The sequence below is a fragment of the Trichoderma breve genome, chromosome 4 (assembly GCF_028502605.1).
Source record: "Trichoderma breve strain T069 chromosome 4, whole genome shotgun sequence".
Taxonomy (NCBI): Eukaryota; Fungi; Ascomycota; class Sordariomycetes; order Hypocreales; family Hypocreaceae; genus Trichoderma; species Trichoderma breve.
In genome coordinates, this window is record NC_079235.1 from 2794662 (window position 1) to 2811524 (window position 16863).

At 52.5% G+C, this 16863-nt stretch overlaps 1 protein-coding gene across 1 annotated transcript; it reads left to right on the forward strand.

The window, feature by feature from the left end:
- Positions 1-12906: 12906 nt before the first annotated feature.
- T069G_07109 (life-span regulatory factor domain-containing protein) lies at positions 12907-13392 on the forward strand (the record flags this gene model as incomplete). Its single annotated transcript, XM_056174319.1, has 1 exon — positions 12907-13392. One exon carries the CDS (start codon positions 12907-12909, stop codon positions 13390-13392), a length of 486 nt encoding a protein of 161 aa, XP_056027898.1.
- Between the last annotated feature and the right edge of the window lie 3471 nt (positions 13393-16863).

Genomic DNA, 16863 nt, shown 5'->3' on the forward strand with positions numbered 1-16863 from the left:
TTCGCCTGGAGTTGTCGTTGCTGCGCGCTGATTGGCCAGGATACGCCAATCTGAAGGCCCTTGGGATGAAGACCCTTGTTCAGGCCCTCGACATTTCGTAGATCGATGTATTCTCCGGGGGCCATGGCCAAAGAAGTTCAAGTACGAAAAGCACGGACTGACGGCAAACGGGGCATCAATTACCACTATGGGCTGCGCTGCTTCTTCGACTTTCGTGCTTACACCAGCGACGCCAAATCAATATGGGGTTTCTGCGAGATAACAGCGAGTCAAACACCGAAATTTGGCAAGTGGTATTATTTAGCCGTTCAAGAGCAGCATCGGGATTTGTACTAGCTGTAAAACACACAGCTCGAATGCATTCACACAATCCTCCTTCCCCCATACTTCATACATGGGGGGGCCGGTCGGCTCGCTTCGCCGTCTCGTAGCACAATTCTTGCTCTTGGCATGTCAGGCAAGCCTTTGTGCGACATGACAGGTTTTGCAACACGATATGATAGCGCTAGCAGAGATGCAAGAAATGGGCTCGATTAATCTTAAACTTCCAACGCAAAGGAAAAAAGGCAGGCAAAGAGAAAAAAGCCACCTTTCTGCTGCGGCCAGCCAATGACGGCACTTGTCGACTACGCCTGCTCGCGAGAGGGGAGGCAATTTCATGCAACCACACAGAAAGCAATTTATTGGATTTGGAGGAGGGTTGGAGTGGTGAAATGGGGTGGGCAACTAATACTGCGACCTACCTGTGCTGCTACCCTCCACCAGCATGGCTATTTGCAACGATATGCAGGTCGTAAACGAGGACTATTGGACGCGGCCTTCTGCGAGTCCAATATAACGGCAACATATCGAGTTGGCTGCTAACCTGGACTTACACAGAGGGTGAGAAAACCAGACGATTTATCATCCGGTGGGTCGGTTGGCATTGCGGGAGGCACGGCACGAAGCCCGTTAGCAGTAGACCCTGAGTCCACCTTTTGCCCTCTCCATACAGTACTGATTCAAAGCAGAGAGTCGTTGGTCAAACGCGTCCAAGAATCTGCTGTACCGTGAAGGCAAATTGTGGCGCGGGCAACAGGAGACTTCTCGTGGCCCCTTCGTCCTCCTCCTCAAATGGGCATCCCGTCCTTCATCAGGGATGCCTCTGACGCAGTGGCTAGCCCGAGCGACACCTGAACAAAAGCGTTTCGACGTGCTGAAGCGCAAGTCAATGACGCTAGACAAGTCTCTTCCTCTTTATCCCAAGGGCGTCTCCTTCATGTCTGTAGTTCCCATTCGTTCGGTCGGGCATTGACCCGGGCTATCGGCGTCCACTAGTCTCAATGTTGTCTTAACCATGTGTCTGTCTGTCTGTCTGCTGGCAAAAAAAGTATGCCCAAACCACCGCAAGGGGAACTGCCCAAGCGGTAAAAGCATTATGGGGACTCTGATCCAGCAAACCGGTGAGCAGAATACGGGGTGCAGCAGCGGCATCCACAGTAAGAAGAACATGCTGCTTACATTCCCAGTAGCCACAGCGAACTATTGCTTCCAGCCGGGGCTGATGGAAGATGGGAATAGCGAAAAGAACATGCTCACAGAATCCGCATCCCACGAGGAGCAGCGCCACGCACACCCCTCTAAGGCACGGAGATGTGCACAATTGTGAAGAAGGCCGTGAGAGACCGAGACAGAGGGGTCCAGATGCTGCAGCACAGCCAATAACTCTTTGCTCCTCACGGCGAAGGCGAGAACCGCAAGAAGGCTGGCGCCAGAGGAATGCGGGGAAATATTGTGATCTATCACAATCCCAGCATGTGGTTTGAACGAACCCCCGAAGTCCTAGACAAAATGCGTCAGAGGAGAGGCAGAAGGAGAAAAAAAAAAAGCTGAGCCAAACATAAGGGAGACCCCGACCCGAGTTCTAGGCCTTTGGATCCAGGCCATGGCCGGCGACCGTCCAACACCTGTCTTGTCTCTGGTCCTGAACAAACCCAAGGGAGGGAGGAAAACGGCTTAGACCAGCTCATCTTGTATACGAGAAGCAGCCAAGCGCCGGCGTTGCCTTGGCAGAACAAGCAGTCGCGCTATTCGGACACAAGCAGAAGAAGTGCTCTCTTGGGGGAGAGGCGAGACATGGGAGAGGGAGGACGACTCCCCAATATTGGACAGGCCCTGTCCCCTCTCCGTCTCTCTCCCTCCTTGTCGGGTTCGTGTCCTCTCTCCCTTGCATCTCGACTGCCGGAGGGACAGGCATGGACGACGGAGCAGTGTACGAATCTGCACTCTTTGTGCGCCGTTGTGCTAGTACAAAACCGTCCGAAAAAGCTGTCACATATCATCAACCCCAAGACCACTTCTCGCTCTGAAAATATCCACCAGAGCAGTCCCGGCCCGCCCGCTGCGCCGTCGCAAACTCGGCCATGATGCCATGGGCGGGTTCACCTTCTGCACGTGGCTTCGCTCCTGTTCAAAGGGAGGTGCTGCAGCTCTCATGCAGAGAGAATGGATAACTCGGTTTCTTCTGGTTCGCGCAAGGGGGAGGACCTTTCCCCTTCCGGGCGTCCCGCAAACCTGACAGGTCCAGTGCGTCTATCAATCACGATGCAACATCCTATCCCTTCTCCCCACTCTGCTCTTCTTCTTGTTCTATCGGTAAAGAGAAAAATCGGGACCCCCCAGTGACAAAAAGCGGCTCTCGTGGGTATCGGTGCAGGCTCTGGCTCTGGGTACGCAGCTCGCCTGGATCCAGCGAAACTGCTGTCGTCCCAGCTAAGACGAGTAGGGGGGAAGGCCAGAGAGCGCGCAAAGATCAACCACATGGCAATCTCGCCTTTGTGTGTGCGGCTAGCCAATGAGGCCCCGTCGACCAAGGAGGTCACTGGAAGCGGTCATGCAAGGCACGCAAACCATCATTGTCCAACGAGAAACAGAAACCCCCCCAAAATTTGGGACTTGGACCAACGAGCTCTCGTAGACGCCCTCCCACTCGTCCATCCAGTCTTTGATACCCATAGTTAGTGGCAGTTTTGAACGAGACGTGATTCCATTGCATGACGATGCTTGATTCAAATTGATAAGCTAGCATCCACAGCACTGCGACCTGAGTTATTATTTTGCCCGAGCAAGTCGTTCCATCGTGAAAACGGTGCCGGTAATAAGCAAGACTTGTTTCGGACTCTTTCCCATTCCAGTTCTCTGCTAGCGGTAGGCGTTTAACGTGGATCATCCGTAGCTATCGAAGGGAAATGATATAATTAGTACTCGTACGAGCACTCCGTGCTAAATACCAAGTACCTGACTCTCCGTAGGCCTTGCTCTTGCTGTGAGCCGAGAATAGCAGCAATCTCAGACCCTCATCTTTGTGAATCAGAGGGTCCGGCAAAAGCGCATAGCTGTAAGCACCAGCGATCCGTTGCGCGCGCTGGTGCCCGGCACCCGAAATTTGAAATTTGAAGCATAGCAAAGAATAGCACGGCTACTAGCGGAGGCGCTGCCGTATTCATGACGGCACTAAGATGGGCCTTTGATACGTGCTCCGTTTCCATGGTCGATCGTCGCGCAGCCTGGACGATGAAGGTGAACATGGTTCAGTGCCGAAAATCGCCCTGGCATCGAAAGAAAAAAAAAACCACCCCCCTCTCTCTAGGCTATTATACAATCGATGTCGTCACTTCCAAGACATCGGCCTCAGCTGTACCGCAGCCCGAGCTTTCGCAAGTGCAAATAGCTCCCAAAGACTACGCTGTTTATGAGCAGACTATTACTCAGTAGCTTGGAGCTGCCAGTGAACGCTCTCATGATTGAACCCGAGATTTCCCTTGCGGAGAAGATAGGATACAACCTCGTTTGCCAAAAACGTGCGACAGGCAAAGCGAATCGGACGATGCTCGCCAGCCTGTCGCGAGCATTGCTCCATACTTTTTCTTTGATGTCCAATTCCCGCGACGGACGGTACTCGTAGATTTGACTCAGGGGTCCCCATCGTTTGCCCTCAAAGGTGAGCCCACCAGTCCAAGCGCAGACGAGCGTTCAAAACGGAAACGCGGTGGATCCTTTCATATCTGGTGGATCTGCTGGTCCAGCAAAGGGGGTGTGTGAAGTTTGTGTTGAGTCTTTCGCAGGCCATCCAGGTGGTAAAACTAGAGCCCGTCGTAGTTAGTCTCGAGCCCTTACTCAAAAGAGCTCAAGCGCGAAGAAAGAAGAGAGAGAGAGACGTGACGAGGGTGTCGGGAGGGCTGGCAGGGCTTGGTCGTCGATCTCATTTGGTCCTAGTTCGGGGGTCCTGACTCGGAATAGCTGCATGAAACAAAGAGGCGAGAGGGCGCCTTCATTGGGGGGATGGCATCCAATCTTTTAGGCGCCTCAAAGACGCCAATAGGACACCCTCAAGCAACTGAAAGGGAATGGCGGAGGCAATGAGCCCCAAGCTTCATTTGACATATGTTGGGGGAAACGGTGGCGGTGGTGCGAGCAGCAGCGAAATGGCTGATGATAGTGGCAAAAGCCATGCAGCCTCATATTACTGTTCGGAGGCAGAGGCGCCTCTGAAAGTGCAAAGTAGTATTGATCATGCGAGGACCGTCAGCGCGCCGCAACAGCCAGCCAATGGATCATTTGATCGCGAGATTTGGTTCTGATGGTGGGGGGACCAATAGCAAGACTCGTCCTGCACACATTTGGCCTTGTACATTTGCCAAGGTATGGGTTCGTTTACAAGCTGGCCAGTGCAGCTCTGATTTGGTTTGCTCATGCTCGAGTCATTCCAAGCCAATGCAAGGCACCGTCTAGTGCTTGTGCTCATCTCCATGCGTGGGAGTCATAGGGAAAGCAAACCACGATTCAACCAGATTAGCTGTTACGGCGTAGTCTCCGCGAATTACTCCATAATAGCTCATACATACGACACCATTCCCCCAAACTGCTAGCCCAAGTCATAGATAGCAGGAGGGGAGCTATTATAGGGCAACTTTTGGTGTCTTGTGTGCTTCGTTCGTATCTCGTACCGTATTGCGCAAGCCATGGCTGAACTTGACGATCACCCGCCCATCTTGGGCTAAGAAACGGCGCCGTCCACATTCTCACTAGAGATGTGCTCAAGATAGCCTCAAGAGCCATGGCCCGTCGCGCCATGCCAGTCGCGGTCTTAGTCGTGTCCCAGCCCGGCAAGGCGTAGCAACACTCCCTCCTCCACTTCTCAGACGAGCTGAACTCTGAGCGGAGCCTAGTTTCCATAACGGTTCGACCCAGATCCGAATAAGGGAGATTCGAAGTCGCTATTTGGGCCACCCACGTGCCCTTCTTCTTTTTCTCCCGATGCCCTGGTCCTCTTGTTGAATCGCCCAGCTTGGGTGAGACGATGGGGCGTCTTTCACCACAGTCCAAAGGGGGGCACGAGCTCAACCTGAGTCGAGCATCGACCATGTTAGCGGTAGCAAGTTTGCTGAAGCGCGGCGGGAGTGGCGACCAAGGCGTCTTAGCCAATGCTTGGTATTGATACGCGCACGAAGTTGCTTTGTCCCGTCCTGGTGTCCCCTTTCCAGTCTTCTCATGTTTCTGCCGCTGGGGTAGATTAAGTTTGGGCTTGAGCACGGGATATGATGAGCTTGACGCCGCGGTGCCCCTAGTGCACGCCTTGTGCATATCTCATCCCATCTTCATCTGGCAGACATTGCGAATACAGCTGCTTATTCGCCACGGCTATCGCTGATTGCTGATTACTCGTACCCAGCGCAATGGTGAGCAGAGAAAAAGTCTCCGCCCGTCAGTGACCCAAACCCGGCAGCTTCAGTCAGCCACTACGGCAAGGCGCATTGGCCGTGACCACAGCGCTGGGATACCGACGGAGTGGGAAAGACGAAATAGAGAAGCAGAAACATGCCATCGCCCGTGCCCAGGATGACGTGCTTTCTGGTGGATAGCAAATAAGGTACATCCAACGCTGGCACCACTTTTCTCCGCCGGTGTGTGGTGATACACGGCGAGTAGCAGGTAGGCTCCGTAATGGCTGGTATGGAGAAAAGGGCTGTTAGTGCTATAACTGATCGTTTTTTTGTCCCTTTTCTTTGCTCACGGCAGTGGGTGAATCTGACATGACAGGCCAAGTCTGATCAACCAGGGCTGAAACGGATTTGGCGCCCGTTTTTTCGACTGCCCCTGGCAATTAGGGCTGTGGTTTGGACTAGGCGCGCTGGGTAGTATTTGAAATTCCTTTGATTGCAAGAGTCAGAGCGAGCCGTGAGCCGGTGCAAGTGAGTAATCGTCGTCAAAGTGCCTAGCAGTAGCGAGCACCCCGTAGTTGGAGTGAAGATTCGACATTGGATGTTTTGCACTTTTGAGAAAAGACCTCGCCATCCTGCTGGTAATCTGATCTGATCAACGTGTCTTAGGCACATGGCACGTGGGCAGTTGCTCTGCTGCTTTTCTGCGCAATGGCTCTCCGCATCATCCGATCTCATCTTCCAGTATGGGGTACCGATGAAGCCAGGCTGTGTCGTTGGGCCATGCCAATGTCCGTGGACCCCGTAATGCCTCCTGTCGATGAATAATAATAGGCCCTGCTCATAATACTGTACGTATCCTGCTCAAGCCCTCACTCTCCCGCCAATGTCTGTTGCGCCCGCCAGTTGGGGAACACACATCCGAGTCGGCACGTTCCAGAGGCCGAGCCCGGTTGGTAGCGTGCGGTTTGACGCACACGACACCAACAGGGACGACTGAACGACCCATGCGATGCCGTATCGGCCTTGCTAGTGGGATGCTGTCATGTAAGACCCCAAACTGCGTCCGGACTAGTCGTGATGTGAGGCGGTTTGGAGGGCTGTTGTCTGCACTGCTTGCAGGCGGCTTGTGAAATTTGGGGAAATGCATCATGGATGCCTCGGAATGCCCTCCATTATATCCCTAGTTGCCTAGGGCTTGGGATCCTTCAATTGGAAAGGCGTGCCCAAAGGGCTTTGAGCTCAGCTCAAGGCCATGTTTTCCCTCCCAGGGTGGTGTTACACAGATGCCTTGTTTTTATTTCCTGCCCGGATTGGCCAATCCACTCAACTGTCTATTACGAAATACAGGGTAACTCAGCAGAGGAAATATAGCGGCGAGGTTGCATCACCAGTCCTTTTCGTTGTGCAACACTGCTTGGAGAAAAGTCCCTTCATTGGCGATATCTTTCCTATTCCGGGGTCAAGCGCCTGTCTACTGCAGGTGATGATGCGTGGTTTGCTTCAAGGAACTGTGTGTGCAGTATATTTCGACGAGGGTCCAAAAAGTGATATCATCTGCAGCGTGCATTACATGTTGCAGTATATGTCGATTATCGCGGGGTTGGAATAGATGGACGTCTCCAAGTTTAGACATTCCCCTGCAATGGTCGCCTCTGCTCTCCTCATTTCTGACAACGGTGGTGCTCGCTTCTGCACGGCCGCTGAAAAAACCCTTTATTTGGATCAATTCCTTCGACAGGGCGAAATACAAATATTACTGTAGGGCGCACGCATTTCACGCGCCAGGGATCCCCTCTTACCGCTTATATCGTTTTCACGCCCACCCTCTTCACTGTATAATTATTTTCGTCTTCAATGTCCATGGCAGCCTGATGAAACCTCGCCAAGTAATGATGTTGGTGGCTGCTTCGCAACATGAAGCCATCGTGAGTTCCAAGGCAACGACGTCAACCCGGCAGCCATCATGTCCTTTAACGTAATACCCTGCCGATCGCTATGCTCGTATACTTCTGGGTTGCCGCCACGAATGAAGCAGGTTGGCTGCTAGGCTCAAAACGAGCCGTGCATGACGACGACCGCCTCGCCTTCAGAAAAGCACTTGCACTGCAGTCCTGCAACTCGAAATAAACCTGGTTCCAGGCCAGCTTTCGCGCGGCCCCCCGGAATGCGCCTGCGCGCTGCAAGTTCTCTGCATCCATCGATGGGACCCCCCATCAATCCTTCGAGCCAATGCCAAGAGGCTACTCCGTGTTTCCCCAAGAAATAAAAATCCCCTAATTGCAAAGACGTATCGTCTAAGTCTGCCCCCGTAGGGATCTCTCTCCACAGCCGGGGAACCTGCCATTGCATGCCCAAATGAAACGCACGCATTCGCTTGAGGGGTACCTTACTTGTATGTACGTCGAGCAAGCGAGGGTTGGCCGCTGGCTGCGGCCTTTGATCCACTACCATGTAAATTAATTTCAAAGGGGTTCATTCGGTTGTCAGATACAGTAGCACTGAGCAGAGCGAAGAACCTTGTCTGATACGGACGGTCAAAGAGCAGCGCGATGCTGGTGGTGCCACTACGGAGTACTACTCAAAATGCTGATACTGGCATGGACCCTGGTGATCCGGAGATCCCCCAGACAAATCTCGTTGACATGACTGTAAATGGCCTGGCTGGATGTTTAGCAGTACATCTATCGCGAACAGGTTTGATCAATAATGCACGGCAAGATGAGGTAGCAGTCCATGGTCCGTCCCCACTGCAACCAGCCGCACCACCGCAGGCTTTGCCATGAGTGGGCTTGGTAGAGTAGCAGTGCATACTACAGTAGGTATGCTACTTTGTAAGGAGCGCAAACTTGGACTAGTCGTAGTTGGAGCTGCACAAGTGTGTCTTGGCTAGAAGGCAGGTTTCCTGGCCATGGCCGGATAGTCAGTCGTCCTGTCAGGTGATGGAGGAGGGAGGCAAGGAAGAAAGGGATGGGACCCCTCAAAACGACATCACCCCAAATCCCCAACCAAGCCAAGCCTGTACTCGTAATGGAGAGGCAAAGGATGACGGGCCACCAGCACGGAATCTGCCTGGACGGTCGACTTGGTGGTGGTGATGGTAGGCGTGGTGTTGGCTGCTAGTGGCTAATGACGGTCCCTGTCGAACTGGCTGCCGTCGCCATGCACCAATCCGGTGCGACGTCCAAGCCTCCAGAAGCAGGTGAAATCGCAAAGGGCATGGTCGAGCTTCTAGCGGCCTCCACACCATCCCTTGATAGCAGCACATGGACATACAGTCGTAGTGTGGACGACGAGCTTGTGTGTATGTAGTCTAAGCGATGCTCAACTCGAACCAACTGCATCACGGCTGGGAGACTTTGGCGTCGTCTCGCTAGCGGATGGTCGACTCGCCCTATCGAGGCAGATCTGAGAGGGTGATCACCGTCCTTCCGCCTCGTCATGGCCAATGGGCGTCATGATCCAGGTGCGCCTCCCGCAGATGTGCAAGTCGGCACGGTTGGCGTTGGATGGGTATCGCACCAGTTCTGCAACAACAAGGGGGACAAGGTTGATCGTGTCGCTATTCCCAAGAGTCCTACTCTGCCACTGCCGTGGCCACACTGGAGATGAGGGTTTTTTTCGTCCCTCTTTCTCTCTTATCCTTCCCTCCGGCTGTTGCAACGATACGAAAAGAACAAGAAAAAAAAAATCTTCTCTAGAGGGTGCCATCTAGGCATCCGCGTGAGCCGTTAAAACGGCCATGTCCGAGGAATGAAGGGCAACGGCAGCTGGTTCAATAGCACGGCGCACCATGGCTAGTGAATACCACCTCCAGCTCAGCCGTTTGGTCGCTGGTAATATCCGAGAGCACCACCCCCAGACGATGCCTGTTTAAGCGCTGTGGTAATACAGAGATGCCGTGCGACGATCTGAGAGCTGGTATCTGCAGGATATGCTGTGGCTGTTTTGATTTCATTTCGGTGGATGATGCTGGCGCCGTGCTATTTTGCACCATCTTTGGCACCATGCCGCAAACTGTCGCCCATGCAGCTTGTTGCAGCTCGCAAAGGACATGGAGCAAGCGCCAATGGATTTGGAGCTGCCAGCGAAACACCATGATGGCCATGCTAAGGAGACACTATCATTTCTCGGCTGGCGTCCTAGACTAACTGTTCCGCAGCGCATGGGGGTCATGACATGGGCGAATACGGCACTGCGCAGTAGTGCTCGTAGTCGTAGTCGTAGTATAGATTAACATCACATCAGGCATTCTTTTTAGTGTATTGTAGGATACCGCGTGCAATCACCCGGATGGTGTCAGCTATTGCATCTTTGCGAGCCAAGAGAAGCGCGGGACGAGTCCACATGACGGCAGTTTGGTGCTCCCAGGGGAGAGGCAATACGACTCGAGGTGGAGCGGCATTTTGATCAACTACCGGTACTGCCTCTAGGGGAATGTCTGCGTGCGTAGTTGCGTATCATGGCTATCAAGAGCATCATTTCTGGAGGAGCTTGTCAACGGCAAAGGGGGGATGATCATGGACAAGAACGCGGGCTGCTAGCCAAAGACAGCCTAGCCTCGAACTAGGCCCGTCACGGCATTCCCCACTTGCCTCACTCCAAAACTTGTGCGTTTTCCTGCCTAAGGCACCAATCTCAAGGATCTTGCAGTCCTCATTTCCCTTTCGCTCCAGGGCATCCGTAGAACATTCCAGGGGTCGAGAGAAGATCGCTTGGGCAGTTCTCCATGCTCCATAGCGGACAACGGGCTGGGCTGATATCACAGGTGGGAAAGGGGAATTGGATTGGGTAGGAAAAAAGAAAAGGGAGGGGGTCTCGGAAGATGGTCCGCAGGAAGGGCTCTGGAAGCATTGGCTGGGTGTTTGCCATGTGTCCCAAGCCAATTGATGAAGAAAATCTGCAACTGGATCTTTGACTTTCCATGGGCTTCCTTGAATTGGCCAATCCATGAAGACCAAGGAAAAATAAAAATAAAAAACAAAAACAGAAAATTCAACATGCATATGCCTTGCCTCCGTGTATCAAAACGAAGACACTCCAGGGTGCATTAGCACTGTTGCACAACCGCTGTGGCATGAAATGCAGGATGACACGCGATTGAGTTCGTTGACGACTCAGGCAGGGTCGCACAGCGTCTGCAACCCCCTCTGTTTCCAGTGCTGGGTGCAATTTACAGCGGACTACAGAAGGGGCCAGCGGTTGCACAGAAGGAGGGGAGGCAGTCTCATGGGCTCATTGGCGGCTGCAATCACGACACCTCAGTGTCCAGTATCAATTATGCAGAGCACTTACTCGCATCGCAGCAATGAATTGATTGAATTGAGCCCATCACGGCTTTGATGTCATGCCGCCTCGACGTAAAAACCGCGTACAGTACATCAATGCTCTGCACACAGCTTGGTCCTTGTGACACAAGACAACCATCTCCGTCACCATTACCGGGCTTCAATGCAACACGATAATCGAAAATTTTTTCCCCTCCAGCTGCTCCCATCTCGAACTCCATGCCTGCCCGAGGGGCGAAAAACAGCCCACCAACTTGGCGTCACCTTGAATGCTGGATTGCCAATCTGCCCACAAGCGACCGCCCCGAGCCCGGCCGGCGCTCTTGAGTCACCCGCGACAAGAGAGCACGGGCGTGGCATCATGGCTCCAGCAAAAGTCGAATGTTCAGAGGCTAGCGAGAGCGAAAGAGAGAAAATGGAGAACAAAACTACGACTTCTGGGGCTCTCCCGCAACCCGCCAACCCGCCCTAATGGAACGCCTGGCGCAATGTTCGTCTGCCGCTACGGCTGTCGCCAGACTGGAGAGCGCCAGACATGATTTGATTTTTGTTTAGAGCTGGGCTGATGGGCGACGCAGCGACGCCATCGCTACGCCGCCGTCAACGGACCTCCCCGCGCCGGTCGCTGCGAAACTCTGCGTGGTGTGCTTTGAGCATTAGCAGTGAGGCAGCATAAAAATTTTCATGGGCGAACACAAAGGTGTGCAGGACAAGCCACACCCAGGCTGTGCGAAGAAAAAATTGCACGAAAAATTGCTTGCTAGAGAGCCTTGAAGCGTACTCGTAGAGCAGCAGGAATCAGCCACCCAGGCGTTGCCTCGTCCACACACCCCCATGAAGCATAATATTGGCTGGCATCACGTCTTTGACGTTCATTTCACATCGAACGGCGCTATCTGGCCATCTTGCTGCAGGGCATGACCCCAAGCAACGCCAGGCCACACGCCCCCCCGTGGTGAAGCTGGACTGTAATTCGCATCCTCACGCCCCCCTTTCAATCTCAACCTTGGTGGCCCACCCCCCTTGTACTGAAGCAGCCCGTTTCCAGTCTGGATGCGACACTGCAGGCTCCTGAGTCCTGTCCTGAGCACCAGATGCACAAGCAAGACTCTGCCCATGCGTGGGCTTATGGCTACGGTACATCCAATGTGCGTACGTACGAGGGCCCCTCCCTCCCTCTCTCCGCAGTAGCCAGGCAGGTACCGTACAGAGTCTGTATGTACAGCGCCCATGCAGCGCTAGCCGTGCCAAACGGTGGTCATCCCTCGCCGTCCTCAGTTTTGCAGCGGCTGTGCTCAGGCTGGCTCAGGCTCAGGCTCAGGGGGTGTGCGCGCACCATGCCATACCTGCACCGTAAGTACCGTCCAGACCAGAACCGTTAGCGTTAGTGCACCTCACCTCTTACACAAATTTTTTCACATCATATCATGGCCCTCCTCACACAAATTCTCGGGTGGGGCCTCGACTGACGCTGGGGTAGCACTAGCACTTCTCCACCCAAGCCAAGGTACCTCCATCCTCGTACCTCCGTCCTGCCCACTGCTGCTGCAGACCCACCGGTACCTCGTCGCAGGTACTCGACCCTCCCCACTTCCCTCCATTGCACCACACCACACCATGTCCACACCACTCACACTTTCAGTCGCACTCCAGCATCCCAGAAGAGTACATATGCATCCCGTTGCCCTCGCTTCATCTCTCCACTGCCTCTCGTCAACCTCACCAACTTTCTCCTTCTACCACTTTGCTCTCCTTTCAAGGCATCGCGAAGACTCTTGTCAACTCCTTTTATAATACTCTGACTCTTCGTCCACTCTCTGCTTCTGAACCACTTCGACTCATACTACTTGCACTTGCATACACTCGGGACTCTTCCCCCGCCTACTCTACTCTTCTACACACAACCAATCACCAACGCAATGGCTCTCGACATGTGGACTCACGAGTTCTGCCTTACCTGCGACCGACAGGTCCAGGTCGACGGCGACGCCTACTGCTCTGAAGCATGCAGAATGTCCGACTTCGAAAAGACTCCCTCTACTCCCAGCTCGCAGGCCAGCTCGCCCGGCTTTTCTCCCGTCTCCTACAACAGATCAGGCAGCCTCTCCAGCCGACCTGCTCCCACCAAGTTCTTCCTGTCTCCCGCCTACGACTTCAACCAGGCCCAGCCCTACGGCTCAACTCCTCGGTCGTCATCGTCGTTTGGCAGCTACATGTCGGACATGTCACCTCTCTCCTCCAACCGGGGCCTCACCCCCTCGAGCTCACACAGCAGCCTCTGCTCCATGCAGAGCGTATCCTCTACCGCCGAGGCGAGCCAGCTGTCAGACAAGGCACGGATGGAACTGCGAGCATACGCTGTTTCATTCGAGCAGGTCAGACTGCAGCGCCGGCGATCATACTAAATAACCAACATCATCCTCACACGAACTCACACACATACCACACTCTACCACACTCTACCACACTCTACCATCTACCATCACGCAACTCAATCATACGCAACACAATATGAAACGATACGAAACCATCCTACCATTACTTGCTATACTGTTCTTGTTCTTTTAAAACAAGCCCATTTTCTTTTACCTCATTTTTTATTTCCCTTGAGTTGTATCAAGACGGACGTTACACGGAGCACCGTATACCCATAAAAGCACTTTTTTGCCTCTTTGAATTTTTTTAATCGAGCGCACTGTCTTCTCTACACCCACCTCTTTATTGTTTCTTTTGTCACGGAGTTTTATCACGGAATGATTTGGATTTGGCGGGACCCCGTCGAGGGCGTCTGTATACCACAACACAACACACAAAGATTGGGCGGAGACTTGATATCAAACCACTGTTTATTATTAGCATGGCACAAGGGAAACAAACACATTTGGGTGCTGGCGGGCAACACATTATGATATTTGGGACATGATCAGCGGCGCAGACCACAAGATTTTGGGATCAGAGCAAGAATGATGGCGCAGATAAAGGCAGTCGGCGTGCTGCAAAGCCGCCCGGTCTATTGGAAATTTACTGTTTGGACACAAAAAAGACCAAGGGAAGTGGGAAAGGGGAGAAGCAAAAAAACGGATGGATTCTTGGAAATTGGATAGCTCAAGCTGAAGATGCTCTGCATCATCAATGAATAGAACAACCTGTCTAAGACTTGGTCAAAACAACTTTCTACATTCCCTTGTCTCTCTCTGTGATGCGATTTGATGCTTATGATTGGGCGGGCCACTAAAGGTGTTGCTCCAGTGGCGATAATCGATGTCGGTGCCGACTTGTGGTGACTGTCAGACTGAGCGACATCGGATCGACCTTGTACGTAAACTCTGTTTCTATGCGAGAGGCACTAGCAAGCTATCGTGATGCCCAATCTTCTATAGGGCATAACATGGACGGCCCAACGAACCGCTGTTTTACTTAGTGGATGCTCTACTGCTGCGATCTAATGCTGCTGCTATCTTGTTTTGTGTCTGTTACTCTGCATACTACTACTAGCCCCGTGTGTATGGAGATAGGTACTACATGATGGCCTAGTGAATACTCGTAATGCAAGGTACTCGGTGCAAAGTGGAAACGCGCAGCCTCTTTTTCGATTGCGTCCCAAATGCGCGATGCCCAGCAGAGGCGAAAAGAAGGGAGCCGGCGTAAAGGGAAGACTCAAGTGATGCTTTGTGGGGGAGAAGCCCAAAGTGCCTACGGTAGCCGTGCCTGACCGGCGTGGGGATGATGGGAGAGTGTACGATACTTTGTTGACGTAGATTTAATCAAGGGTAAGGGGGGAAGAACTTTGTAAGGGGGGCGAATAATAACCTTGGAAGTTGATGCTTGTTTATTTTCGTTACTAGGCGGTGATTGAGTTTTTCTTGTTGTGTACCTGACGGGACTTTAATTCTTTGGGGGTCGTTTTTTGTTTCGTGGTGTTGCGATTTTGGGTTGGGGGAGCGAGTGGCAAATCAGGTAATTAATTGAACATGGCCATCCCTGAAATTTTTGGCATCCTTGGTGACGAAAACGCTACGTACGAAAAAATCTTGTTTTTGTTTTCTTATTTTGTTTGTATTACAACTATTTTTAATTTTAAAAAATTTTCTCTTTTCAATTCATGTACGAGTGTCTCACTTCATCCTTGAGGGTTCCCGGCTCAATTGGCTTTTCGTCTACCCATGCATTGCTAGTTTTTTTTTTGCCTTTCAAGGTTTTCATTTTGCTTGGTTGGTCCGTTGCCTAGGCTTTCGGTGTTCGGGCGGATATTGCCTTGCGCAAAAGGAAAAAAAAAAGCATCTGTGTGGAGAGCCGGACGGACGTGGCCGATGCAAGGCAAGCAATAGGCAGATTGCACACGGGCTGCCTTGTTTTCCTTTTGCTTCTATCCATTCTTGTTGTCTCGCTCCCCTGTAATATGTCTATGTACGTGCTGTAAACGAAGTACTGTAATCGTACGTACTCAATTGACGGGCTTTAACCCCCCTGTTTTGCATCTGCGGTTGAATAAACACCGACTGCATCTCCATCAGATTGCGCTTGGCGGCCAGGCTACTGTAATGTTGCAGTTGATGCCGCCCAACTCTTGCAAACCTGGCTCTGCGGCTGCGGCTGGAGACCGGGGGAGCGATTCTGGCTGCCCAAACGAGAACGGGGGGGATGTCAATGCACAGTTGCATCGAAATTTGGCGATTTATTTTTTTACGAGGGAGGATTAGGATTAGGACTTTGCACGGTAGTATTACAGCTAGGACCCCAAAGACCCCTAGGCAGAAGTTGGATGTAGATTGCATTGCATGTTTTGATTGAGTTGCCTTGCTGGGATGCTGATAGTCTACAAGGCAGACGAATATGCCTTGTGCAGAGACGACATTTCAATTCACTAATTGGATAAAATAGAACCCATCCCAATGTACGAGTATTATACAGAAGTGCTGCATGCAAAGTAATAATGCGCTTCATTCAATGCCAAGACCAATAAAAAACCAAGTCGATACGAGCCAATTGCTGATTTGCTAAGTCTGCCAAACCCGCCCCGGCCTTGCCAGCTCATCATCGGCGCATATCGGCCCACGATGGAGATTGGAGATGCAGATGCAGAAACCCAAAACGCATCAAACCCTTGACACTTTGCTCCTCAAAAAACCTTTTCAAAGAGACCCCCCGGAAGACAGCTCCTGCTGGTCCGGCCACCGGCTGTCCGGAAAGTGGACACTGTTCGCCCCCGGAATGGGCACGTAGGAGAGCCGAGAGAAGAGCTGGGGGGTTTGGTTGGGGCTTTTTTTTCTGCTGCTGCACAAGGTTTGTTGTGCGTTGTTCAATGGGATGGGGAACTGTGTATCCATTTTTCTGTCTCTTGTCTTTCTTCATTGGCCTTTTGCTGGACAAGTAACAACGCAGCACGAGGGTGGGTTTTGGAGGAGCGGCTTCACGAGGTTTGAGTCGGTCGCGGGCAGAGACTTGCGCTTCAGTGTACGAGTATGGGGGCAAAGACATTCCACAACGACAACACGTGCCTACTATCACGACGTTTGTATGGCATCACCTCGAGTTTACTAGTAGTATTTCCTTAGTACAGTGGTTCTCTAACTTTGTTTCCGTTATTCTCTGGGGCTGCGGAGCGGAGTTGTGGATTTCCGATGGAGAAGCTCTTACTTCTCGCTACTTCAACACACAAAACCGAAAAGTAGCACAGAGGAGGCAAAATCCGGAGAGAGCTCTCCCCGACAGCCGACGGCCGCTAACAACACAGGCAGACAGGAGAGAGACACTGAAAAAAATTCTCTTCCTGTCAGGCCCAGCTGGGCTGAGCTGGGCTGACTAGCGGCATCGCGGATCTCGATCTAAGGCTGCCTAATGAGCCTTTGGGGGGGGAGTGAGATTGCGATGGGCTC